Source organism: Aquarana catesbeiana, linkage group LG09 (assembly GCF_042186555.1).
Source record: "Aquarana catesbeiana isolate 2022-GZ linkage group LG09, ASM4218655v1, whole genome shotgun sequence".
In the NCBI taxonomy this organism is placed as follows: Eukaryota; Metazoa; Chordata; class Amphibia; order Anura; family Ranidae; genus Aquarana; species Aquarana catesbeiana.
The window spans coordinates 321,468,948-321,496,238 of record NC_133332.1 but is presented as its reverse complement, the minus strand read 5'-3'; the positions used below and the strand labels follow the sequence as shown (position 1 = coordinate 321,496,238).

At 43.6% G+C, this 27,291-nt stretch overlaps 1 protein-coding gene across 3 annotated transcripts in view; it reads right to left on the bottom strand.

The window, feature by feature from the left end:
• The window catches only part of NLGN3 (neuroligin 3), a 150,372-nt gene that overhangs the window by 20,304 nt on the left and 102,777 nt on the right, over positions 1-27,291 (bottom strand). The window contains exon 3 of one of the 3 annotated variants that reach the window (XM_073600802.1): positions 22,848-22,907. The exons of the other annotated variants lie outside the window; for them this stretch is intronic. Within the exon in view, the coding sequence (XP_073456903.1) occupies positions 22,848-22,907 (60 nt within the window). The remainder of the gene's footprint in view (positions 1-22,847; positions 22,908-27,291) is intronic. 3 annotated transcript variants of the gene reach the window in all.

The window sequence follows — 27,291 nt, the reverse complement described above, 5'->3', positions numbered from 1 at the left end:
TGCTGCGGGTGTAGGGTACATAAGTTCTACTCATATTCCCAGATAATATATTTTTTTTAAACTGACAATTTTTATTAAGATAGATCTTTGTAGAAAAGATCACAAGATATCCACCAAGCATGAATATACAGTATCTCACAAAAGTAAGTACACCCCTCAGTGACATTTGTGTAAATCTTTTCTTCTCTCTTTTCATGTGACAACACTGAAGAAATGACACTTGTCTACAATGTAAAGTAGTGAGTGTACAGCTTGTATAACAGTGTAAATTTGCTGTCCCCTCAAAATAACTCAACACACAGCCATTAATGTCTAAACCGCTGGCAACAAAAGTCAGTACACCCCTAAGTGAAAATCTCCAAATTGGGCCCATTTAGCCATTTTCCCTCCCCGGTGTCATGTGACTCGTTAGTGTTACAAGGTCTCAGGTGTGAATGGGGAGCAGGTGTGTTAAATTGCTAAAGATACTGTAGAATCATTCAGGTGTTCAGATAATATTTTATTTAAATTCACCAGGAAAAGCTCATGTGTCCTGGAGGTTCCAAGTGTCCCGCTCCATCGGGGCTATGCAAAAATTGATGCATGATCTACAACAATATTATAGAAATATTCAGTAGAAATACTAAAGTTAACAAAAAAAATAAAATACTATTTTTTTTCTTTTTTAAATACTAAAAGTATTTTATTTTCTTTTAGTATTTTTAAGAAAAAGTTTAAACAGAAACAGAAGAAACAGAAAAAATTTTGCAGAAATTTTATTTTCTAAATGTATTTTTGTTTTTCAGGGTTTCTTTTAGCATTTAAAAAAAATAATTATAAATAGCAAAAAAAAAAAAAAATTTATTTTAGCTTTTTCCTTTAGGATTTTCCTTTTGGTGTTTTATAAATGTATATTTTGCTCTAGTCACCAGTACATATTACTATACAATTGCCGTAGAACAGTCACCAATTTGTATCATAGCACTGAAGAAGTGGGGACCCTTGCAACCCCTGAAACACGACGGCTTTTCCTGATGTATTTAAATAAAAAAACGTATTCTGGACTTTATAAATGGAGTGGTGGTTCTATTCTCTACCTCATCTTCATGATTCTCTAGGGGCCAATTTATAAGAGCCCTATCTTCTATTTAGAGACAATTTATAAGAGCCCTATCTTCTATTTAGAGACAATTTATAAGAGCCCTATCTTCTATTTAGAGACAATTTATAAGAGCCCTATCTTCTATTTAGAGACAATTTATAAGAGCTAACTCCTATACAAAAACCATGATTATATAGAACATATTGATTAACCCATCACCCCTCACCATCACAATGATAATTTTTTTTTTTTTTTTGCCATCGAGGTCCTTGCTGAGATGATGGCCACTCTCGATTTGTCCTGGTCACCGTTGTCATTGAGACAGAAAGGGACGGGCAATCCAACATCCTTTTTGAGTTGTCTCCAAAATAGAAGAGAAATCTTCCAATGGAAAGTTCCATTATTGAATAAGAAGATTTCCTCTTTGTTGACTTCTCCTTTAAATTCCCGTTGTGTCAACATGACAGGAAGCGAGGAGGAATCACTCCTTTAGGGCAATGACCTTAATAAAGACTCGGCAGGGTTTTACCCATTCCCTTCTTGACACAAAATAACAAATAAGTTTGCCTTTAGATACACTTTAATAGCCGCTTGCTCTCTATGGAAGCTCTAAAAACGAGGCGGTGCCAAGTGCAGTAAATCTTGGCTTCCAATCACATTTCACCTTGACGATAGTAAACCCAATGGATCCTTTTGATTACTGCATGACCCTTAACTGCATTGTGCACTAACCCGAATAACTCTTCTGACTGTGGCTTGTAGGTCTACGTAGTGTCTATATTCTATGAAGAAGGAATATACAGCATCTACGTGGAAGAGGATCTGTATCTCAGTGTTCGAAGGATGGAGCAAAACTCACCATGAAAGGAATTAGGACTTCTAACTCTGTAAGGACCCCTAACAGCTGCATATCTTGCACCATCTACAGTAGGTCGTATGGGTTGGTTCTGTGACATTTGCCAAATTTAAAGATGTAAAGAATCTATAAATGGGGTATTTTGTATGTGGTGCAAATTAGGTATGCCCAGAGGGGTTCATCGTTACATAGTAACTTCAGGGTGTCTTGTTTTGTACAGTTCACAGTTTCTGTGCCCCTGACCATCACACCTGTGTGATCTTGTTGGACATTCCATTCATTAAAATGAAGTTGCCCCATCCAACATGGCTTTTACTATGAAGTTCTGAATATGAATATGAATGGAAAAATTGACCTAATGGCAGTGTAATTGAGAAAAAAATGATCCGCACTCCGGTTGTTGCTCTTAAAATTTCTTCATTTTATTGAATAGCCACCGTGAAAAAACGCTGATTAAATCGGTTGACGCGTTTCAGCCTATAAGGCCTTATAGGCTGAAACGCGTCATCTGATTTAATCAGCATTTGTTCACTGTGGCTATTCAATAAAATTAAGAAATTTTAAGAGCAACAGTCATAGTGCGGATCATTTTTTTCTACATTACTCTACTCAGCCAACGACTGTGGATCGAGCACCTGGGAGCTCTGCCATCTATGTGGTGTATGGCTAGTAGCACTGAATTTTCTTTTTATAGTAATGGCAGTGTAGCCATTGGGGTTTTTCCCTGATCCATGCGGCTATGGTTGGAGACATCTAACTTTCAAAATTGTAAATTGTAACAGTATTGTTTTTATATGTGATTTTACATTTTGTAATATGTTATTATTACAATTTGTTTATTTTTTATCAGTGGTGCCTAAAGAGTCCATTTTTCCATTCACCAGATTGTTCCATGATTAGGATGTAACACTTTATTACCTTCCGTACACCCGCAGCACCATCCCGTGTTGGCGTACATAGTCTTTCAGAATTACTATGAAGTTGTCCACCACCATGGCCATTAATACGGAGTTGTCTGCTTTTTGTGGATATAACAGCCTCCACTCTTCTGGAAAGGCTTTCCTGTCTGTGCAAAGCTGTGTCCATTTGTGAAGTAAGGAACTGATGTTGGATAGAAGACCTGGCTTGCATGTTGGGCCCCCACGTTGAGCACCAAATAAAAAAGACCTGGCTCACCATCAGAGTTCCAATTCATCCCAAAGGTGTTCAGTAGGGTTGAGGATGGGGCTCTGTGGAGGACACTCTGCGTTCATTGGTGTCCATTCTACCAAAAGAGCATTTGTGTTGAGGTCAGGTGTTTGATGGTGAATGAGAAAACAATGCTCGCAATTGGCTTTCCAATTCATCCCAAATGTGTTCAGTAGGGTTGAGTTTAGGTGCTGATGTTGTATGAGAAGACCTGACTCAAAATTAGCATTCCAATTCACACCAAAGGTGATCAGTAGGGATGAGATCGGGGCTCTGTACAGGACACTTGAGTTCCTCCACACCAAACTGGTCACATCATGTCTTTATGGAGCTGGCTTTGTACACAGGGGAGGGGGGGGGGGGACAGTCATACTGGAACAGAAGAGGGTCTTGACCAAACCAATCACCACAAGGCTGGAAGGGCACAATTGTCTACAATGTCTTTGTATGATGGAGTTATAACAGGACCCTTCAGGTACTGATGTTGGAGGAGAAGATCTGCTCATGATCAGCATTCCGTTTCATCCCAAAAGTGGTCGGTAGGGTTGAGGTTAGGGCTCTGTACAGGGCACAAGTTCCTCCATGTCCTCAAACCTACTGAACACCTTTGGGGTAAGATGACCTCTTTCCAAAAGTGTTCTGTAGGGTTAAGGGCGCGTACTGATGTTGGATGAGAAGACCTTATACCAAAGGTCTTTTAAAAATAGGGTTGAGGTCAGAGCTCTGTACAGGACACTCGAGTTTCTCCACACCAAACTAGTCACATCATGTCTTTATGGAGCTGGCTTTGTACACAGGGGGGACACAGTCATGTCTTTATGGAGCTGGCTTTGTACACGGGGGGCAACAGTCATGTCTTTATGGAGCTTTATGGGACAAAGTCATGCTGGAACAGAACGGGTCTTCACCAATCTTATCACAAGGTTGGAAGAGCACAGTTGTCTACAATGTCTTTGTATGATGGAGGATTACCAGGACCCTTCACTGGAGATGAACTCCATCATTTGGAGGGGGTTCACATACTTTTAGCCATATAGTTACAGTAGGTGTGAAGATAAGGTGTCCCCGAATTTTGGCCACATGGTTAGAGAGACATATTTCTCAAAAATAGATCATTTAGACGCGGGTCCACATACTATACGGTGTATCTTTTACATAACGTTTTTCAGCATACTTGCAAAAGGTATGACGTGTATAGCTCGGTCATTATTATATGAAGCTGTACAAACATAGTCAAATACCTTATAGGTTAGGTCAGCCAAAATCAGGTTTAGTACCAAATACAATTCTATTTGACCGAAATGCATAATACGGATTATGCCTCTCACACCACATCCACCCTGTACTGTAAATATAAGCCAAAAAAGTTGATTTCAAGAAAGAAATAATACTCACCTTGGACCGTGGCTTCCAGACAATTTCTGTAGGCACCTTTCACATGACTGCCTCACCGCTGTCCCCTGGGAGAGTTGAGTATTGAAAAGCCCATAAGAAAGTGTTCCAAGCACAGTGCAGGTGAGTATTACTTTTTCTTCAAATGGTTTACTTTTTAGCATTTTTTTTTTACTTGGGGGCTCACAGACAATGGAAAGTCATTTTGAAGGTACTAATACACAAAGCAAAACACCTGTGTGCCCTCCATTATGTCACATGTTATTGATGGGAAAACCCCACCATTTTTCTCGGCTCGTCGTGCGTGTTGTACGTCACTACGTTCCCACGTTTGTAATTGTTGGCCAACATTTGTTTGACCATGTGTATGCAAGACAAGTTTGAGCCAACAACCTTCGAACAAAAATCCACGGTTTTGTTGGCGGAAAGTCCGAATGTGTGTACGGGGCATAAGACTTTTTCCAATTCCTTTATTCATGAATGCTTCTAAACATGAGGGGACATAGAATTGAAGCCCAGGCTCAATACAAAGGAAATAAACATACGCTATATTTAGAATATGGCTCTCCATCCAAATGAGTTCAAGTCTTACCATTATCGGGTCCTGTAATCCTCCATCATACAAAGGCAATGTAGACAATTGTGCTCTTCCAACCTTGTGGTAACAGTTTGGTGAAGACCCTTTTCTGTTCCCTCATAACTGTGCCCCCCCGTGTACAAAGCCAGTTTCATAACGACATTATGCGACCAGTTTGGTGTGGAGAAACTCCAGTGTCCTGAACAGAGCCCTGACCTCAACCCTACTGAACACGTTTGGGATGAACTGAAACACCAAAGGTGAGTCAGGTCTTTATTTTTTGTCCCCAACATAAGGCCCAACATGTGAGCCAGGTCTTCACACCCAACATCAGGACCTTACAAATGGGCACAAATTCCCACAAATACCTTCCAAAAGAGTGGAGCCAACTCCATAAAGACATGGTGTGACCAGTATGGTGTGGAGGAACTCAAGTGTTCTGCACAGAGCCCTGACACCAACCCTACTGAACACCTTTGGCATGGACTGGAACACAGACTGTGAGCCTGGTCTTTTTTTTTGGTGCCCAATGTGTGGCTCAACATTAGAGCACAATTGTCTTTTCATCCAACATAAGCACCTGACCTCACAAATGGGCACTAAATGCAACAGACATCCTCCAAAATCTTGTGGAAAGTCTTCCCAGAAAGAGTGGAGCATGTTGTAGGAGGGATAACTCCATATTCATGGCCATGTTTATGTAATGGGATTTCCAACAAGCTCATATAGGTGTGATTGTATATGTAAAATGTTTTCTTGACAAAATAAATCTCTTTCTGCTCAGGCTGTGCTGTAATCAAGGTACCACTGTCAGACAACAAAGACAGGTCTGTGACCTTACTCTTCTCTACTGCATTTAAACAATACAGCATGGTCAAGGTCACAACCTTAGCCTGCTGGCTGTACAATGAAGTAATAGAAAGTCGATGACGTTGTTCCTGTGTTCTACATAGAACTTTTTTAGCTGAGAACTGGATGAGATGGAGATTATGTGTGCCTGGATTTGGCCCAAAGCAAATCACAGTTATTGGTAACCTAATTAAATGTTCATACTAAAAAAACTGAGTTTAGGTGTGGACAGGACCTGCTTAACGTCTTCATGGATACTAATCACATCAATAGCAGAAGGACCAAGCAAATACTGACTGTTTGTGAAACCTAAACTTCCCTGGGGCCTGTGTGGACAGAATTTTGGTTAGCATGAGAACTGCCCCTGTCTTTATGCAAGGCAAGAGGACTGCGAAGGCAGTCGGAAACAGGTTAGTGCGGCTTAGGTTGTGAACTGCAGGACTGAGGGAGGTCAACTGTAGGCCAGGAGGAGGACAACTGTAGGTCAGGAGAAGGTCAACTGTAGGTTAAATGAAGGCCAACTGCAGATCAGAAGGATACCAACTGCAGGTCAATGGTGATCAGATGCAAATCAGAAGGAAGTCATCTGTAGGTCAGATCAAGGTCAACTGCAGCTCAGAAGGAGGTCAACTGTAGACCAGGAGGAGGTCAATTATAAGTCAGGAGAAGGTCAACTGTAGGTTAAATGAAGGCCAACTGCAGAACAGAAGGATGTCAACTGCAGGTCAAAGGTGATCAGATGCCAATCAGAAGGAAGTCATCTGTAGGTCAGATCAAGGTCAACTGCAGCTCAGAAGGAGGTCAACTGTAGGCCAGGAGGAGGTCAACTATAAGTCAGTAGAAAGCCAACTGTAGGTTAAATGAAGGCCAACTGCAGATCAGAAGGATGTCAACTGCAGGTCAAAGGTGATCAGATGCAAATCAGAAGGAGGTCATCTGCAGGTCAGATCAAGGTCAACTGCAGGTGAGAAGGAGGTCACATGCAGGTCAGAAGGTGGTCAACTGCAGGTCCAATTATCTCAGAAGTGTCTCAAACTGATCAAAAATGCAAGTATAATGCACCTGTCTGCCTGATGCATTTGTTCCTCGGGGGCGTGTAGCAATGGTGGGTATCAGTAGGTGGAGAGAAAGGTTTTAAGAGAACCTTTACTTTTTATGAATAGGCAAATTGACAGATACTCCCTAAAGTGTATATATACCAAAAATGTTAACTTAGGTATGCAGCAGGATTCTTTTTTAGGCTGACAGAACCCAATGCTTTAAACTGTTGCTGTTGGTATGTTATAAAATGGACCCGTTAATCCTACAAGTTAAATCTGACTTCCTTTTAGAGGGTGCCAACACTAAATCACTGGCTCCCAATGCAGTGGTAGTGCTGTCGCCCCTGCGTTTCCGCTCCCCCATTGGAAGTAAAGGCAGCCCATTGTCACCCCATTCCTGCAATCCATGCCCAGCAGTGCTTAAGTGACAGCAGCAGGATGGGCAACGTGGGTAAGGGAATGAAGAAGGACAGGTGATCAGGGATCCTGAGGATTTTGGTGTATGACCGGAGGTGACAACCCACTGAAGCTTCTGCCTGTGCACAGCCCTGACCCTGCAGAGTCCTAGAGCTGAATAGGGGGGTCACGTGGCAGTAAACTCAAACCAGAATAAAAGGTGCCGTCAGCTTTGTTTTAATGCTAACAAGTCGCAATGTGCTTTGTTTTCTTCCATGCGGTGCACCCTGATTGCTTTCTATGAGCCGGGTTCACATATACTTTGAAGGGCTTGTGTAGGCAGAAGATGAAAACCTTCTCAGGAGAGAGTGCTGAAAGGTAAAATTATTACAGCCGGGACGCGCTTTAAAAAAAATGTGGATTGTATTTTTACACTATGTACACATCTCTCTTCACCTGTCAATCACGGGGTTCATATCCTTAGATTTTTGCCCGCAGCTATGAGAGAGACGGAATTCATTATGAAGTGCAATGATTCACCATCTCAGCCTGGCAGATTTTATTTTCAAATGTCTCCAGTGAATGTCAGTGCGGGAAATGTAACGTTGGCCCGTTTATAAACGGGGGTGAGCGTTACAGCACGGGAACCTTTTCCATCAAGAGCAGATGTCCGGGAATGTCATTGTCACCGCCAATGCTGGGTCGATGTGCCCTATAAATGGGGCAAATGTTCCTCAGTGAATGTTGGGAGAATGTTATATTTGTAAAGGAACTCCTTCATGAATAAACCCATAAGCAGCAGGAAACGTCATCTCCCCAAAGCATGTTAACGAGTCAAAAATAAGCTGGGACGACTTATGTGTGCTGCTGGGCATAACGTACATTGGCACGATGAAGCAGCACATGTGTTCCTGATAACTGATATCCATGTTGACAATACAGAAAGTAATTTGCTGTCATAAAACATTAAGTAATTCACACTTTATCATACATTAGCTGAAATTCTCTAAGGCTTTTCCTTTTCATGCGTTCTATGCCAGCATTGGGCTCGGCATATAAAAACTTGGGTTGTCCAGGTGTCACAGCAATATATTGGTCACCAAATCTCTTCTGGACTGATAGACTCCATCCTAAACAGAAGAGACTCGACCCTGAAGATGTCATGAGATGCCAGGAAGTCATTACCTCCTATTGTAGAGACATCTACTTCACGTAGAAGTCATACCTGCTGTCCAAAGGTGATTGATGGGCTTTGAAGAGTTTTACCTGCTTCTACCTAGCAACTAGCTCCTATAGTGTATCACCCCCTCTCCCCATCCAACACTGCTGGGCCTAGGAAAAAAACTAAAAATATTACCAAGGAAAAAAAATCAAATTTACACTAGAGTTTTGGAACACCTGACTGTCACACCTACTGGAGGTCCCAATGTGTGAGGACCCTCCTCCCAATGATGGAGTTCAGTTCGGGTGTCTCCAGTCTAGTATTTGGATTGTGGACCCGCGCCTAAATTATTTATTTTTGTGAAATATGTCTCTTTTACCATGTGGGCAAAGTTTGGGGACACCTTATCATCACACCTAACTATGTGGCCAAAAGTATGTGAACCCACCTCCAAATGATGGAGTTCATCTCCAGTAAAGGGTCCTGGTAACACTCCATCATACAAAAACATTGTAGACAATTGTTCTCTTCCAACCTTGTGGTAACAGTTTAGTGAAGATTCTTTTCTGTTCCAGCATGACTGTGCCCCCCCCCGTGTACAAAGCCAGCTCCATAAAGACATGGTGTGACCAGTTTGGTGTGGAGGAACTCGAGTGTCCTGCACAGAACCCTGATCTCAACTCAACTGGTTACCTTTGGACCTCCACCCTACTGAACACCTTTTTCTGTTCCACCATGACTGTGCCCCCCCTATGTACAAAGCCAGCTCCATAAAAACATGGTGTGACCAGTTTGGTGTGGAGGAACTCGAGTGTCCTGTACAGAGCCCTTACCTCAACCCTACCTTTGGAAGACCTTTTGGATCGAGTCTTCATCCAACATCAGCACCTGACCTTAAACCTACAGAACACTTTTGGGATCAGATCTTCTCATTCCAAAGGTCTTCAGTAGGTTTGAGGTCATGTAGGAAATTGAGTGTCCTGCACAGAGCCCTGACCTCAACTCTACTGAACACCTTTAAGATGAATTGAAACACAGATGGTGAGCCCGGTCTTCTTATCCAACATCAGTACCCGATCTTCCCAAACACCCTCCAAAATCTTGTGGAAAGTCTTCCCAGAAAAGTGGAGAATGTTTTAGCCACAAAAAGGGGGGCAACACTATATTAATTGCCATTGTTTTAGGTTAGGGCGCCCAACTCGAGTGTCCTCCGCAGAGCCCAGACCTTATTCTTACTGAACACTTTTTTGGAATGAATCAAAACACAGATTGAGAGCCAGGTCCTTTTTTTTTTTGGTGCCTAATCTGGGGCCTGATGTGTGAGCCGGGTCTTTTCATCCAACATCAATACCTGACCACAAAAATCGGCACAAATACCCAAAGACACCCTCCAAAATCTTGTGGAAAGCCTTTCCAGTAGGGTGGAAATGGTATAGCCACAAAGGGGGTCCATTAACTCCATATTAATGACCAAGGGTTTAGGATGGGGTGTCCAAATCAAGTGGCCTGGACCTCAGTCTTACTAAACACCTTTGGGGTCATTTGGAATGCTAGGTATTTTTTTTGGTGTCCAGTATGGGGCCCCGTGTGCTTCTCATCCAACATCAGTACCTGGCCTTACAATTGGGCACAAATTCCAACAGACACCATCCAAAATCGTGTAGAAAGTCCCAGAAAAGTGGAGCCACAAAGGGGGCAACTCCATATTAATGGCCTTGGAGGAGGGAAGAGGCAACTCCATATTAATGGACATGGTTTTGAAATGGGATGGCCAACAAGCTTTTATAGGCGTGATGGGTGGAGGAACTTGAGTGTCCTGCACAGAGCCCTGACCTCAACCGTACTGAACACCTCTGTAATGAATTTGAAAATCTTGTGGAAAGTCTTCTCAGTAGAGTGAAGGTTGTTTTAGTCATGAAGGTGGGCAACACCATAATAATGCCCATGATTTCAGAATGGGATAGCCAACAAGCTCTGAGACCTGACCTTAACCCCAGTAAACATCTTTGGTATGAATTGAGACGCCAATTGTGATTCAGGTCTTCTCATCCAACATAGGTACCTGGCCTCAGAAATGGGCACAAATTCCCACAGATACCCTCCAAAATCTTGTGGAAAACCTTCCCAGGAGAGTGGGGGATGTTATTGCCAGAAAGGGGGGCAACTCAGTATTACTACCCATATTAATGACCATGGTAGGGATGGCAACTGTATACTGTATATTAATGACCAGGATTTTGGGATGGAATGCCCAACTTAAGTGTCCTGCACAGAGCCCTGACCATGGTCCTCCTAAACACCTTTGGGTTGATTTGAAACACCAATAAAGAGCCAGGTCTTGTTTTTTTTTGTTTTTGTTTTGGTGCCCAACGTGGGGCCTGATTTGCAACCCATGTCTTCTAATAAAACGTCAGTACCTGACCTCACAATTGGGCACAAATTCCAACAGAGACCCTCCAAAATTGTGTGGAAAGTCTTCCCGGTGGAATGGAAGATGTTAAAGCCACAAAGGGGGCAACTCCATATTAATTGGGGGGGGGGGGGGGCAGGGCAACTTTATATATATGGCAATGTTGGGCAACTCCACATTAATGGTCATGGGTGGCAATTCCATATTAATAGCCATCATCATGTTAATATCCATGGTTTTGGAAAGTGATGTCCAACAAACTCATATAGGTGTGATGGTCTGGAGCCCTTTGGTCACATAGTGTACATTTCACCTCGCTGAAGGACGGGGGCTTACTATGTAAAGGTTAGTAGTTGTGCACTGCAGGGTCTCTTGTTAATGTGGAAAAACTAAGACACCAGATACTACACTACAATGTAAAACAGACAACCTAAACACATAAGCAGGTAAAAAAAAACACAAACAGTTCTGCAAAATTATATTATAAGCAATATCCAGCAACTTATCAATGGTGGCTGCTTGGTCCCTATTTTATTATAATTGGAGGTTGTTTGGTCCCTATTTTATTATAATTGGAGATTGCTTGGTCCCTATTTTATTATAATTGGAGATTGCTTGGTCCCTATTTTATTATAATTGGAGGTTGCTTGGTCCCTATTTTATTATAATTGGAGGTTGCTTGGTCCCTATTTTATTATAATTGGAGGTTGCTTGGTCTCTATTTTATTATAATTGGAGGTTGCTTGGTCTCTATTTTATTATAATTGGAGATTGCTTGGTCCCTATTTTATTATAATTGGAGGTTGCTTGGTCTCTATTTTATTATAATTGGAGGTTGCTTGGTCTCTATTTTATTATAATTGGAGATTGCTTGGTCTCTATTTTATTATAATTGGAGGTTGCTTGGTCTCTATTTTATTATAATTGGAGGTTGCTTGGTCTCTATTTTATTATAATTGGTGGCTTTTTGGTCCCTCCTGATAATAAAAAATGTTCCTGCCAATCTCAAAGTGTTTATTCAGATTATGATTGTGTTTAGTTTGTGATTCTTTATTATATAGGAAAAAGCTACCAAAGGTCTCCAGAAACACATCACCTTGTGTCTTCAGAGACCAACTCTCCCTCTCTGCTTCCTATAATTATGAAAACTTTTAGAGGATGTCCTATGAATATGTGACATTTCACCCACTTGGGTTGTGACATCTTTAACACATAACATTAACAGCACTAAGGACTGCCTGAGGACCAAGGAAAGGCCCTAAGGACTAAGGAAAGGACAGCCTAAGAACGAAGGACAGCCCATGGACTAAGAACAGGCCCTAAGGACTAAGGACAGCCTAAGGACCAAGGACAGCCGATTGACTAAGAACAGGCCCTATGGACTAAGGACAGCCCATTGACTAAGAACAGGCCCTAAGGACTAAGGACAGCCTAAGGACTAAGGACAGCACATTGACTAAGAACAGGCCCTAAGGACTAAGGACAGCCCATTGACTAAGAACAGGCCCTAAGGACTAAGGACAGCACATTGACTAAGAACAGGCCCTAAGGACTAAGGACAGCCTAAGGACTAAGGACAGCCCATTAACTAAGAACAGGCCCTAAGGACTAAGGACAGCCCATTGACTAAGAACAGGCCCTAAGGACTAAGGACAGCCTAAGGACTAAGGACAGCCCATTGACTAAGAACAGGCCCTAAGGACTAAGGACAGCCTAAGAACTAAGGACAGCCCATGGACTAAAAACAGGCCCTAAGGACTAAGGACAGCCTAAGGACTAAGGACAGCCCATTAACTAAGAACAGGCCCTAAGGACTAAGGACAGCTTAAGGACTAAGGACAGCCCATTGACTAAGAACAGGCCCTAAGGACTAAGGACAGCCCATGGACTAAGAACAGGCCCTAAGGACAGCATAAGGACTAAGAACAGTCCATTGACTAAGAACAGGCCCTAAGGACAGCCTATGGACTAAGAACAGGCCCTAGGGACTAAGGACAGCCCAAGGACTAAAGACAGGCCCTAAGGACAGCTGAGGACTAAGGACAGGCCCTAAGGACAGCCTAAGGACTAAGGACAGTCTGAGGACTAAGGACAGTCTGAGGACTAAGGATAGCCTAAAGACTAAAGGCAGGCCCTAAGAACAGGCCCTAAGGACAGCCTAAGGACTAAGGACAGGCCCAAAGGGCTAAGGACAGGCCCTAAGGACAGCCGAGGACTAAGGACAGGCCATTGACTAAAAACGGGCCCCAAGGACTAAGGACAGCCTAAGGACTAAGAACAGGCCCTAAGGACAGCTGAGGATTAAGGACAGTCTGAGGACTAAGGACAGGCCCTGAGGACTAAGGACAGGCCCTGAGGACAGCTGAGGATTAAGGACAGTCTGAGGACTAAGGACAGGCCCTGAGGACTAAGGACAGGCCCTAAGGACAGCTGAGGATTAAGGACAGCTGAGGATTAAGGACAGTCTGAGGACTAAGGACAGTCAAAAATCACACAAAACACATATACATATAGTCACACGTAAGATCCTAAACATATATATTTCATATATGTATACATACCCTTTCCTATGTATACAGGATATATCCCTCCTACGCATCTGCCAATAGGGCCACCCTGCCAACACATTACCGGCACACCACCATCAACAGACAGAAGAACTGTTTGTGGCTGCTAACAATTAGTCTCTAGTAGGAGGATTCTGGCAGGGGAGGCTTAAGACAGGGATTACCAAAAAGGGAAATTTATGGGGCTGTTAGGTGCAAATGATCACCATTAGTAATTGACACTTAACAGGTTTCAGAGAAACACATCCCTCTTCTTCAGGGCCTGAACATACAGGAGGGCGGCTGACATGGCAGTGTAGTCACTACAGATGTCTGTGATCCTGTTCTTAAAATCTTGATTTAGTGAGACGACAAGAGAATTCATGTAAACACCCCACAGCCATCTACTACGGGAGCTGCTTCTATGCAATTCCTCTTACTGAAAGGAACCCTTCCCATGTGCCAAGGTTAAACCTTCAAGAGTAGCCTCTCATCTACAGCAAGAACATAAAAAGTTCACAATATGGACCCCTTATGTATTTATACATGGAGATCATATCCCCCCCCCTTATGTATTTATACATGGAGATCATATCCCCCCTTATGTATTTATACATGGAGATCATATCCCCCCTTATGTATTTATACATGGAGATCATATCCTCCTTATGTATTTATACATGGAGATCATATCCCCCTTATGTATTTATACATGGAGATCATATCCCCCTTATGTATTTATACATGGAGATCATATCCCCCTTATGTATTTATACATGGAGATCATATCCCCCTTATGTATTTATACATGGAGATCATATCCCCCTTATGTATTTATACATGGAGATCATATCCCCCCCTTATGTATTTATACATGGAGATCATATCCCCCCTTATGTATTTATACATGGAGATCATATCCCCCTTATGTATTTATACATGGAGATCATATCCCCCCCTTATGTATTTATACATGGAGATAATACCCCCCCTTATGTATTTATACATGGAGATCATATCCCCCTTATGTATTTATACATGGTGATCATATCCCCCTTATGTATTTATATATGGAGATCATATCCCCCTTATGTATTTATACATGGAGATCATATCCCCCCTTATGTATTTATACATGGAGATCATATCCCCCCCTTATGTATTTATACATGGAGATCATACCCCCCCTTATGTATTTATACATGGAGATCATATCCCCCTTATGTATTTATACATGGTGATCATATCCCCCTTATGTATTTATACATGGAGATCATATCCCCCCTTATGTATTTATACATGGAGATCATATCCCCCCTTATGTATTTATACATGGAGATCATATCCCCCCTTATGTATTTATACATGGTGATCATATCCCCCCTTATGTATTTATACATGGAGATCATATCCCCCCTTATATATTTATACATGGAGATCATATCCCCCCTTATGTATTTATACATGGAGATCATATCCCCCCTTATGTATTTATACATGGAGATCATACCCCCCCTTATGTATTTATACATGGAGATCATATCCCCCCTTATGTATTTATACATGGAGATCATATCCCCCCTTATGTATTTATACATGGAGATCATATCCCCCCTTATATATTTATACATAGAGATCATATCCCCCTTATGTATTTATACATGGAGATCATATCCCCCCTTATGTATTTATACATAGAGATCATATCCCCCTTATGTATTTATACATGGAGATCATATCCCCCCTTATATATTTATACATAGAGATCATATCCCCCTTATGTATTTATACATGGTGATCATATCCCCCTTATGTATTATACATGGAGATCATATCCCCCCTTATGTATTTATACATGGAGATCATATCCCCCTTATGTATTTATACATGGAGATCATATCCCCCTTATGTATTTATACATGGAGATCATATCCCCCTTATGTATTTATACATGGAGATCATATCCCCCTTATGTATTTATACATGGAGATCATATCCCCCCTTATGTATTTATACATGGAGATCATATCCCCCCTTATGTATTTATACATGGAGATCATATCCCCCCTTATGTATTATACATGGAGATCATATCCCCCCTTATGTATTTATACATGGAGATCATATCCCCCCTTATGTATTTATGTATATATTATATTTCTCCAATATTTCTACACTGTAGAAGATCTAACATTCTCGGACAATACTTTGTGTTGTGAATAATAAAACATTTCCTGGTAATTCTCGGTATTTGTTCGGTTGAATGATCGGTTGATGTGGATTGTCGGTAGCGCCCAGCGTGCGTCTGACAGGTGCGGAGGGATGCACACCTCACCGCCGCGGGCGCTCCCCTCCCCTCACACATCTGTTGTGATGCCGTTTTATGGTAATAAAGCTTTGTGTTGCTATGGCGGTCGTTCTCCCGGGAGCGATCGCCTTTTCGCAGTCACCCTTGTGTGTTGGATTCTCCGGGGGACGTCTTGTGTATGTGAGATAAAAGCTGCAATCTATTAACCTCTCCGCCACCCACGTAATGCATAATGTGTGACGGCAAAGAGGGAGGGCTCTAACACCCCCCCCATATACATCCCCAGGCGTGACAGCAAAGAGGGCGGGCTCTAACACCCCCCTCCCCTCATATACATCCCCAGGTGTGACAGTAAAGAGGGCGGGCTCTAACACCCCCCTCCCCTCATATACATCCCCGGGCGTGACTGCAAAGAGGGCGGGCTCTAACACCCCCCCTCCCCTCATATACATCCCCAGGTGTGACAGCAAAGAGGGCGGGCTCTAACACCCCCCTCCCCTCATATACATCCCCAGGTGTGACAGCAAAGAGGGCGGGCTCTAACACCCCCCATATACATCCCCGGGCGTGACAGTAAAGAGGGCGGGCTCTAACACCCCCCATATACATCCCCGGGCGTGACAGCAAAGAGGGCAGGCTCTAATACCCCCCATATACATCCCCGGGCGTGACAGCAAAGAGGGCGGGCTCTAACACCCCCCCATATACATCCCCGGGCGTGACAGTAAAGAGGGCGGGCTCTAACACCCCCCCATATACATCCCCGGGCGTGACAGCAAAGAGGACGGGCTCTAACACCCCCCATATACATCCCCGGGCATGACAGCAAAGAGAGCGGGCTCTAATACCCCCCATATACATCCCCGGGCGTGACAGCAAAGAGGACGGGCTCTAATACCCCCCATATACATCCCCGGGCGTGACAGCAAAGAGGACGGGCTCTAACCCCCCCCATATACATCCCGGGGCGTGACAGCAAAGAGAGCGGGCTCTAATACCCCCCATATACATCCCCGGGCGTGACAGCAAAGAGGACGGGCTCTAACCCCCCCCCATATACATCCCCGGGCGTGACAGCAAAGAGGGCGGGCTCTAACACCCCCCCTCCCCCATATACATCCCCAGGCGTGACAGCAAAAAGGGGGCGAGCTCTAACACCCCCCCATATACATTCCCGGGTGTGACAGCAAAGAGGGTGGGCTCTAACACCCCCCCCTGCATATACATCCCCGGGCGTGACAGCAAAGAGGGCGGGCTCTAACACCCCCCTCCATATACATCCCCGGGGGTGACAGCAAAGAGGACGGGCTCTAACACCCCCCCTCCACATACATCCCTGGGCGTGACAGCAAAGAGGGCGGGCTCTAACACCCCCCCTCCCCCATATACATACCCGGGCGTGACAGCAAAAAGGGGGCGAGCTCTAACACCCCCCCATATACATTCCCGGGTGTGACAGCAAAGAGGGTGGGCTCTAACACCCCCCCTCCATATACATCCCCGGGCGTGACAGCAAAGAGGGTGGGCTCTAACACCCCCCTCCATATACATCCCCGGGGGTGACAGCAAAGAGGACGGGCTCTAACACCCCCCCTCCCCCATATACATCCCCGGGCACAACAGCAAAAAGGGGGCGAGCTCTAACACCCCCCCATATACATTCCCGGGTGTGACAGCAAAGAGGGTGGGCTCTAACACCCCACCCTCCATATACATCCCCGGGCATGACAGTAAAGAGGGCGGGCTCTAACACCCCCCCATATACATCCCCAGGCGTGACAGCAAAGAGGGCGGGCTCTAACACCCCCCATATACATCCCCAGTTACCCCTTTACCAGTGCAGAGATTGAGCTGTCAAAGGCAGCTCCTGCTTTCTAGTAATGGTTGGGAGCCAATGAGACTGGCTCCTGATCATGTGACCACTGTCACAGCCAATCACAGAGCTCACATTATGGGGCGGGCCATCCTGCCCGATATTTGCCCCAAAAAAGTTACAGTGCAGAGAGTTACCCTAAACATGTACCTGATCCGCATGAGCATTGGGAAGAGGAGGGTAAGGCATTCGTTATGATGAGTCCATAAAGAGTACCTGTCTCTTCATAAGTACTATTTCATATAAAAGAAACAATAAATAAAAATGTAATAAAAAAAAATGATCTAACTGAAAATGTGTAGCCAATCAATTGGCTAGATAGAGAGCGAGTTAGAAAACGGTGCTGCACTGTAGCCCTGTGGGCTGAGGACCAGAGCCACTTCAGGCAGATCCAGAGGATGTATGAATAGTAGGACCATTGCGGCTGTATTGCAGGGACTGGTGAGAGGGAATTGCAGCCACTGACCTGTTGCTTCTAGTAGGGACTGAGCACCTAGGAACTGGACATCTGACTAGCGGCCTTTTACCATTACATGCGGACTTTACTGTGACTAAGTTTATGTTCACCAACATAAAGAATAAGACCCAACGCAAGCCGGCTGAAGAACTAGGGAAAAGGACTTTCGCTTTAGCTGCTCTACAAGGACTTCATCCACTGCCTACAGTAAGGGTACCATTGCAGTAGACCTGGGCTTTAGCACAGTCATTCCTGGAGTGTACTCAACAGTACAGTACACTGGTTGCAGGAAAGTTATTACAATCCTGTAGATTACGCGGTTAATGTTATCCATGACTTTACTGTATTCTGATTAGTAGTCTATCAGGTATAGGTTCAGTCAACTATATTGCATTCCAGACCAAATTGCTACAAGCTTGTGATCTTACTGTCTAGTGAATTGTGGTGGATCTGTTTCTTGATTGGCTCATTTGTGAACCTACTCATATTTTCTATAACTCACATGAACATATCTAGTTCTGTTTCACAAATCAGTCTGGTGTCTACCTACTGATACGGAAGTATTGTTGTGTGCAGAAAGTTTATCGTTAACCTCTCAGCAGCATCCAAACCTCTATCTGCTTAACCTGGTGTGTCAGAGGGGCCGAGGTTGTCTACAGAGTGGAGGGTAAGCACAGAGAATCCAAACTATTAAGGGGGTAGCGCTACAAATAGCTTTATAGAAGACCCTACAAAAAAACTGCCACTGGCACAGATGGACATACCTTGTCACCTATTGTGAGGCACAAATTACGCAACCCCATACAAACCAGAGGTAGAAGAATTTTTAGGATCCTCATTTAGGTTTAGCTCTACTTTTTATAAAATTCTTGTTCATGAAGACTAGACAACACATACACCGGACAATACTCTTTTTCTTTAACAGATATGGACAATACCTTTACATTCTAAACAGTAACAGACAGGACATGTAAAACTGTTGTTTTAGGACTTTATCGGATCAGGGCCAAGTGTTAGGTGAAACATCTGAAGGTCCTTTACTGACATAAGTGCACAGCTTCAAATGTGCAATACATAATAGAAACTACTAGTAACAGCTTTTAGTCTGACCACCTCTGATACAATACAGATATTAGGCAACTCACCCAATATCATAATAGTTCTTACAGGACCTAATGATCCATCATAGACTGCTAAGATTCTTTATGCGTAAGACATACACCATATGGCAAAAAAGCATGTGAACACCTGACCATCACACCTACAATATTGCCAGAAATATGTTAATACCCCATCATACAAAGACAATTGTGCTCTTCCAGCCTTGTGGTAACAGTTTGGTGAAGACCCCTTTCTCTTCCAACATGACTATGCCCCCCCTTATGTACAAAGCCAGCTCCATAAAGACATGGTGTGGCCATTATGGTGTGAAGGAACTTCAGTGTCCTGCACAGAGCCCTGACCTCAACTCTACTTCTGGAAGACATTTGGTATAAGGTCTTCTCATTAAACATGCCCATAATCCTATGGAGCACCCTTGTGAAGAGGTACATTTACCCCAAAGGCATTCAGTAGGTTGTAGGTCATGGAGGAACTCCATTGTCTTGTACAGAGCCCTGACCCTACTGATCACCTTTGGGATGGATTGGAACGCTGATCGTGAGTCAGGTCATCTCCTTCAACATCAGTACCTGATAGGTCCTGTTATAACTCCATCATACAAAGACATTGGAGACAATTGTGCTCTTCCAACTTTGTGGTAATGGTTTGGTGAAGACCCTTTTCCGTTCCAGCATGACTGTGCCCCCCCCCCATGTACAAAGCCTGCTCGATAAAGACATGGTGTGATCAGTTTGGTGTGGGGGAACTCAAGTGTCCTGTACGGAGCCCTGACCTCAACCCTACTGAACACCTTCGGGATGAATTGGAATGCCAATGGTGAGCTAGGTCTTCTCATTCGACATCAGTACCTGCCTTCACAAATGGACACAAATTCCCACAGACGCCCTCCAATATCTTGTGGAAAGCCTTCCCAGAAGAGTGAAGGATGTTATAGTCTCAAAGGGAACAAATCCATATTAATAGCCATGATTTTGGAATAGGATATCCAACAAACTCGAATAGCTGAAGGAACTTGTCTGTCTTGCACAGAGCCCTGACCTCAACTCCACTGAACACCCTTGGGATGAATTGGAACACCGATTCTGAGCCAGGACTTGTCACCCAACATCAGTACCTGACCTCACAAATGGGCGCAAATTTCCACAGACACCCTCCAAAATCTTGTGGAAAGCCTTCCCAGAAGAGTGAAGGATGTTATAACAGAAAGTGGGCCAATTCCACATTAATGGCCATGATCATGGAATGGGATATCCAACAAGCTCAGAGCCCTGACTTCAACCCTACTGAAAACCTTTGGGATGACTTGGAAGGACAATTGTGAGTCAAGTCTTTTTATTGGTGCCCAACCTGGGGCTTGATGTGTGAGCTAGGTTTTCTCATCTAACATCAGTACCTGACCTCCAAAATGGGTAAAAATTCCCACAGGCACCCTCCAAAATCTTGTGGGAAAACCCTTCCAGTAGAGTGAAAGCTGTTACAGCCACAAAGAGGGGCAACTCCATATTAATAGTCACGGTTTTGGAATTGGATGTCCAACTAGATCATATAGGCGTGATGGTCAGGTGTCCACCAACTTTTGGCCATAAAGTATAAAATGTTGGCCTGTATGTGTGTCCATCTTCTGGTAGCAAAAACAGAGAACAAGTCATCTGACATGTGATCTGAACAGATCTTGCGGTTTGAACTGATCGGCTCTCTAGTGAAACAAAATGACGAATCAAGGTCTTAATATCAATGGAAGCAAACAGGTTATTGAATTCTAAGGCTTGAAGCACACAGGCATTTAAAGGGTGCTCATAGCAGGGTGCTCATAGAATACATTGACGCAATGTTATTAAAACACGAGTGCCCATTGAAGTATTGCCATGTACAGTATTGTTCTGTGGAGGATCATCAGAAGGATTGCTTGCAGAACATGAGCCTGCCAGGACAGCAATACAGTACTGTGGCCTGGGGTCTCCCGCGCCCCATACCTGTTTGTATGCAATCCAAACTTTTGGGGCAGATTTTTGTGTTTTTTTTTTTTTTATATATATGACATCACAAGAACAATAAGGGATAAGATCTACAGTATACGCGCTATACATAGGGTTCGACATGACCTGGCAACACTTGAAATTCATCCCTACAACAGCCAAGCAACACAAATACTAAATCATCAAAACAAAATTCTATGTGATGAGGACAGACTTTGTGTGTGGGCGGTTTATGGGGAGAAAACGCTAAAATCTGCTGATTTTTACCAAAATGTATGATTCCTATCATAGAGTGGACAATTTGATGAGTTCATATCTTGGTGTATATGCACTGCATTAAGACATGGTGTGTACGATGACTTCAATTTGTATTCTTTTTACTAATTCTAGCAGTAGTTTGTCTCATTCTATTGGACTTGTTCTGTAATGATGAAGAATTTGTGCTGCATATCCAACGATCTTCCTCAGCTCCCTTAGATGAGCGGAGAATCGTCTTCACCATGACAAGCCCAGATGAATGTGACTCCCTACTACTAGGTACACCACGAGAACCTTTACAATCGATTTTACTTAAAGTGTGCACTGTTCCTCAGACAAGGTTCCCCCCAAAACAATTAAACAGTAAAATCAGGTTAGATCAAACAGTGCTCACCACTGATATAGATAGAAGGAAACATTGTTGTTACATGCTGTAGGCAGTAAGTTTGTTACAATGTATCCTTCCTTATCAATCAACTTGATTGAGTGGTGAGCACTGTTCCTAAAATGTATCTCTGGTAAGAATGTAAAATTCTATCCTCATCCCCACATTGGATTCTGATTATTTCCAGCCTCCTCCTATTACTCTGAACCATCTTGAAACCTTGTGAAGACCCCACACATTTACCTTCTGGAATTCTGGGACACGGAGGTCACTAGGCCCTGTGAGTAGGCACTGATGTCCTACTGAGGGGAGGAGTTTCAAGAGGCAGAATCAGTACGGGTAGCAAGGAACCATGGGGTAGGTAGTCCTTAGAAATGAGAAGCTGAAAAGTATGCTGGGAATTCAGGAGGTTGTGGAAAGAGGCGGCCGGCAGACAGGCAGCACTCACACCATGAAAGGATATTTTCCAGTAATCCTATACTGGATTGTCAGTCATAACTAGTGTTTGTATGGTTATTACAAAGCTGATTTTATAAAATAAAAGTGTATGCTGGGACCCGAGATATCTTTACCCGCCTGATTTTACTGTTTATTGTATTGGACATGACCTTTTCTTCTTGATTCCCTTTAGAGATAATGTATAGTGTATGTCCTAATCAAGCCCTTTCATTCCAGCTCGTGTCAGGCCTTCGATACGCCTCCTACATGTACGGGTGTTATGTTCTCTTTCCATGTTCTTCATATCCAGTTGGGAGCATCTACCATTTTGATGTTTCTGTATCAGTCCTTCGCTTCTTGTTAAGGTGTCTGGTCTAATTCCTGCCTCTCGGGAGCTACAACAGTAAAACTCTTCACTTTGTCTAGTAAGCAGAATAATCTCGCACCCACTTTTATCTGGGGGAACAATGGTCCCATCCCCTTTGACTTTTAAGTGGGTGAATGGTCTTGCCACACACCTTGGAATTACATACCTCCTTTCCTACATATTTTCTTGTTGGGTTTTCGGACACACTCCTTGGAAATCCGTTTTACTGTAAAATGAATAAAAGACTCCAAAATAACAGGAGGTTCTACCTTGGGAGTCATGCAAGCCTAGGTGGCTGTGCTTTCCCTCTAAACTCCGAAAAAGGAGGGTGTATAACTTCTCAAGTGTGAGGTGACCCTAATGGGTCCCCGCCCCATGCAGCTTTTTTTTCCCAACTTAGGAAAGGAAATTTAATGAATTCATTCAAATAATGAAGATTACAATGTAGGCAATAGGCCACCGAGCATCTCTCTGTTCCTTAATAAACAGCTGAGAGATGATAAGTGGCTCCCAATCTTGTAAGGTCCCTTTAAATTACAACATACATGACCCAGAAAACCCACATAAGACTATGCCTATCAAGAACTTTTCAAGAAAAAAAAAAGTGTTTGAAGCTGGGGGGGGGGGGGGGGGGGGGGGGATAATGCAGGTCAACTTTTAAACAGATCTATCACAGGAACTAAAGACGGGGCACAATATCAATAGGGGAAGACAGAAAGTGAATCAGAAACTTGGCATAGGTGAGGGGTGTGAAGCAGCCCGAGGACGAGCAGAGATGGTAGGTGGACATACAACCAGGAGGAAATGCAGCCAAGATGAGATGAATGAAGAGCCGTGGTTTGGGGTTGGCAGCAAGATAAAAAAAAAACAATAATCAGGTTTTCTTATTGAAATAGAGGAAGGTAAGTCAAGGGGAAGGAGGCTCAGAAGCCACATAATGAAAGCCGAGATCATTAAAATGTGAATAGTGGTAGAGGAATAAAGAGGGTCACCAAACCAATGGAGCAAATAATAGAAATCTATTGAAGATGTCAATGAGACTGGTCAGCGGTGGAAGCAGAATAACACGTAGGAGTAGATAGTGGTCCACACTTTGGTCAGTAGGAGGCCAGCAGAAGTTCATGAAGCCGTATGCATGCACACAAAATAAACCTAAAGCTGATGGCAAAACCAAGACCAATGCAGACTGGTATTTGATGGATGCGGACTGGTATTTGATGGATGCGGACTGGTATTTGATGGATGCAGACTGGTATTTGATGGATGCAGACTGGTATTTGATGGATGCAGACTGGTATTTGATGGATCTACAAGGCAATAAAGACAGAGGAGGTTGTGTAGAACACAAGATAACCGGGTGAGGAAAACATGAAGGATAAGGCAGGTTCATGACCACGGTGGAAGTGTGGTGGTTTGCCGTGAAGTTAGCCAAACCTCAATCTAACTCTCCGTTAATGGTTTCCTCAAGATGGGAACTCATTCATGTGTATAGAACTCAGACTGCACCAGAATCGTGTATTGACATGTTCATGGTGCCTTTCCATCCCTTAAATGTACCACATGGCGTCCACACTGCTACGCAAGTGGGAGCAAACCGCTAAAGTGAAAAGTAGATTAATATACTAATCTTTACAGCAATGTACAAGCAACTGGAAAAAAAATAAAATGAAAGCATACTATACACTTGAATACCAACAATTAATGCATGCATAAAAAACAAAGAGATAGCCTCTGACATTTAAGAAGGATGTGGGCACCGATACCCTGCGTAATAAAGAGGAAGTATCATCTCATACCATTTCTTCAACACAAATGCTTTTAGAATTAGTTTTGGAATATCATATGAGAATATAGTAAAAGGAATTACACCACATGGGGGTGAAGCAAAAGGGGGGGGGGGGGGAGTGACAACGGAATACTTTTGTTGTCTATTTGTCAATCATATCCCCAGATATCTCTGCAGTGACTGGAGGATGAATGGCTCGATCTTGGTGGCTCAACCTGCTCCATTCTGCTTCTTGGCGGCATAAAGCCAATGATTGCAATACTTCCCTTTAATAACAGGACAAACAGCAAAGAGAAATAAAATGGATAAAACACAGCAATAGGAAATTAATGACAGCCGTGGATTGACCCACGAATGGTAATAAATTAGACTTAGCAACTTTACACAACTTTCAAGGAGAATTCCAGAAATGGATATTTTACACAGAGTTACATTGTTTCCTCTTGGACTATCTATATATATATATATATATATATATATATATATATATATATATATATACCATAGCTGTGGGATCCCTCTAGAGCAGTGTTTCTCAACCGGGGTGCAGCGAGGAGTCCTCGGGGGTGATCTGAGCGGTCTTCTGTTAGCTCCTGTATACAGAGGAGCAGAGAGCGGGGGAGGAGCAGACTGAACTCTCTGCCTCTTTCGGTACACAGGAGCTAACAGAGGATCGCTCAGATTCAAATGTACAGGAAGGAGAGGAGCTTTGGGAAGGTGAGAGAAGAGAGCGCACCCCCCTCCTGGCTCTCTCTTCCTCTCTGCTGCTGTCGCTACTGTACGGACAGAATTTGTGCTAAGAAGAGGGGGGATTTTGGGGGGGGGGGGTTGCGCTAGGTGGGGGATATAGGAGCGGGTGTGGGGTTTGTGCTAGGAGGGGTGATTTTGAGAGGGTCTGACCTGGGAGTGTGATTTTGGGTTGGGGGGGTGGTTGTGCTGAAGGGAGGATTTGGGAGGGTTTTTGCTAGGTGGGGAGATTTGGGGGGGGGTTACAACCAACAGAAACTTGTTTTCCCGTAGTGCACAAAAAAATATGACGCGTGGGAGCTCGCACAAAAGTGTGTGCGCTCGGATGCACCTCCTGGTGTGAACGAGTCCTCAGACTGGTGTGCCCCGGGATTGTGCGCAATTCTAAAGGGTGCCTTGATGCTCCTCTAGAGACTGTACAGCGATCTCAACTAGCTTCTGAGTACTATGCAAAGCTTTCTCTGATGGGACGAGGTGGAGAGTGTGATATCATCGCCTGCCTCATCACCTCGTCTAATCAGAGGAGGCTTTGCATTCATTGAGAAAATGTAAAGCATTCTCCGAATGGCACCCGTGCCAAGCAGACGGCCTCCTGTGTTCAGAAAGCAGCATGGCAGCTTGGCACGGGACCAGGAAGCTAGTGAAGATCCCTGTAGTAGCTGTATCTCTTAAAGTAATTTCCAGCTTCTAAAGCAGGGTTTTCTCAACCAGCGTTCCTCCAGTGATTGGTAGGGGTTCCATGATCAATGAGCATTTTCTGCCTCTCAGATAATTTCCCCCTGACACCATTCATCATTTTAGCTATCTGTAAAGGGGAGATTCTTCCCAATGACCACAAGTGTAATGAGCTTTGTTCTCAATGACCACAAGTGTAAGGAGCATTCTTCCCAATGACCACAAGTGTAATGAGCGTTGTTCTCAATGACCACAAGTGTAAGGAGCATTCTTCCCAATGACCACAAGTGTAATGAGCGTTGTTCTCAATGACCACAAGTTTAAGGAGCATTCTTCTCAATGACCATCACACTAATATATCATGAGTTGTAGATATAGTGTCATTTTTAGCAGAGGTTCCCTGAGAACGTAAATTTATCTTAAGGGGTTCCTCTGTATTGAAAAGGTTGAGAAAGTCAGTTCTAGAGGGATTCCACAGGTATGGTATATATATAGTTACATTGGCCTAAGATGGAACAATGTAACTATGAAAAAATATCCATACCTGGAATTCTTTTTTAAAATAAAGGCTTGTAAATAGTAGCAGGACCAAGCAATTTGTGATATACTTTATGGCCAAACATCTGTGGACACCTGACCATCACACCTACAGTATATGAGTTTGCTAGCCATCCCTTTTCAAAACTATGGCTATTAATGGGGCCCCCTTTTTAACACCCTCCACTCTTCTGGGAAGACTTTCCACAAGATTTTGAGGGGTGTCTGTGGGAATTTGAGCCCATTTGTGAGGTCATGTATTGATGTTGAATGAGGAGACCTGGCTCACACTTGGTACTCCAATCTATCCCAAAGGTGTCCAGTAAGGTTGATGCTAGGGCTCTGTGCAGGACACTCAAGTTGAGCACCTCATCCTAAAACCCTGGTCCCCTTTTGTTGCTATAACATTTTCCACTCCTGGGAAGGAGGGTGTTTATGGGAATGTGTGCCTATTAATAAGGTCAGGTACTGATATTGGATGAAAAGACTTGGCTTTCAAGTTGGGCACCAAAAAAAAAAAAAGGCTGGCTCACAGTTGGTGTTCCAGCACATCCCAAAGGTGTTCAGTAGGGATGAGATCAGGGCTCTGTGCAGGACACTCAAGTTCCTCCACACCAAACTGGTCAAACCATGTCTACACGAAGCTGGCTCCACTCTTCTGGGAAGGCTTCCCACAAGATTTTGGAGGACGACTGTGGAAATTTGTGCCCTTTTCTGAAGTCAAGTAGTGATGTTGGATTGGAAGACCTGGCTCACGTTGGGCCTGATGTTGGATGCCAAAAAAAAGCCCTTGGTCACAATAATCAATGTTCCAATTCAGTCAGGTCGGGTCAAGGTTTAGAGTTTGTTGAACATCCCCATTCCA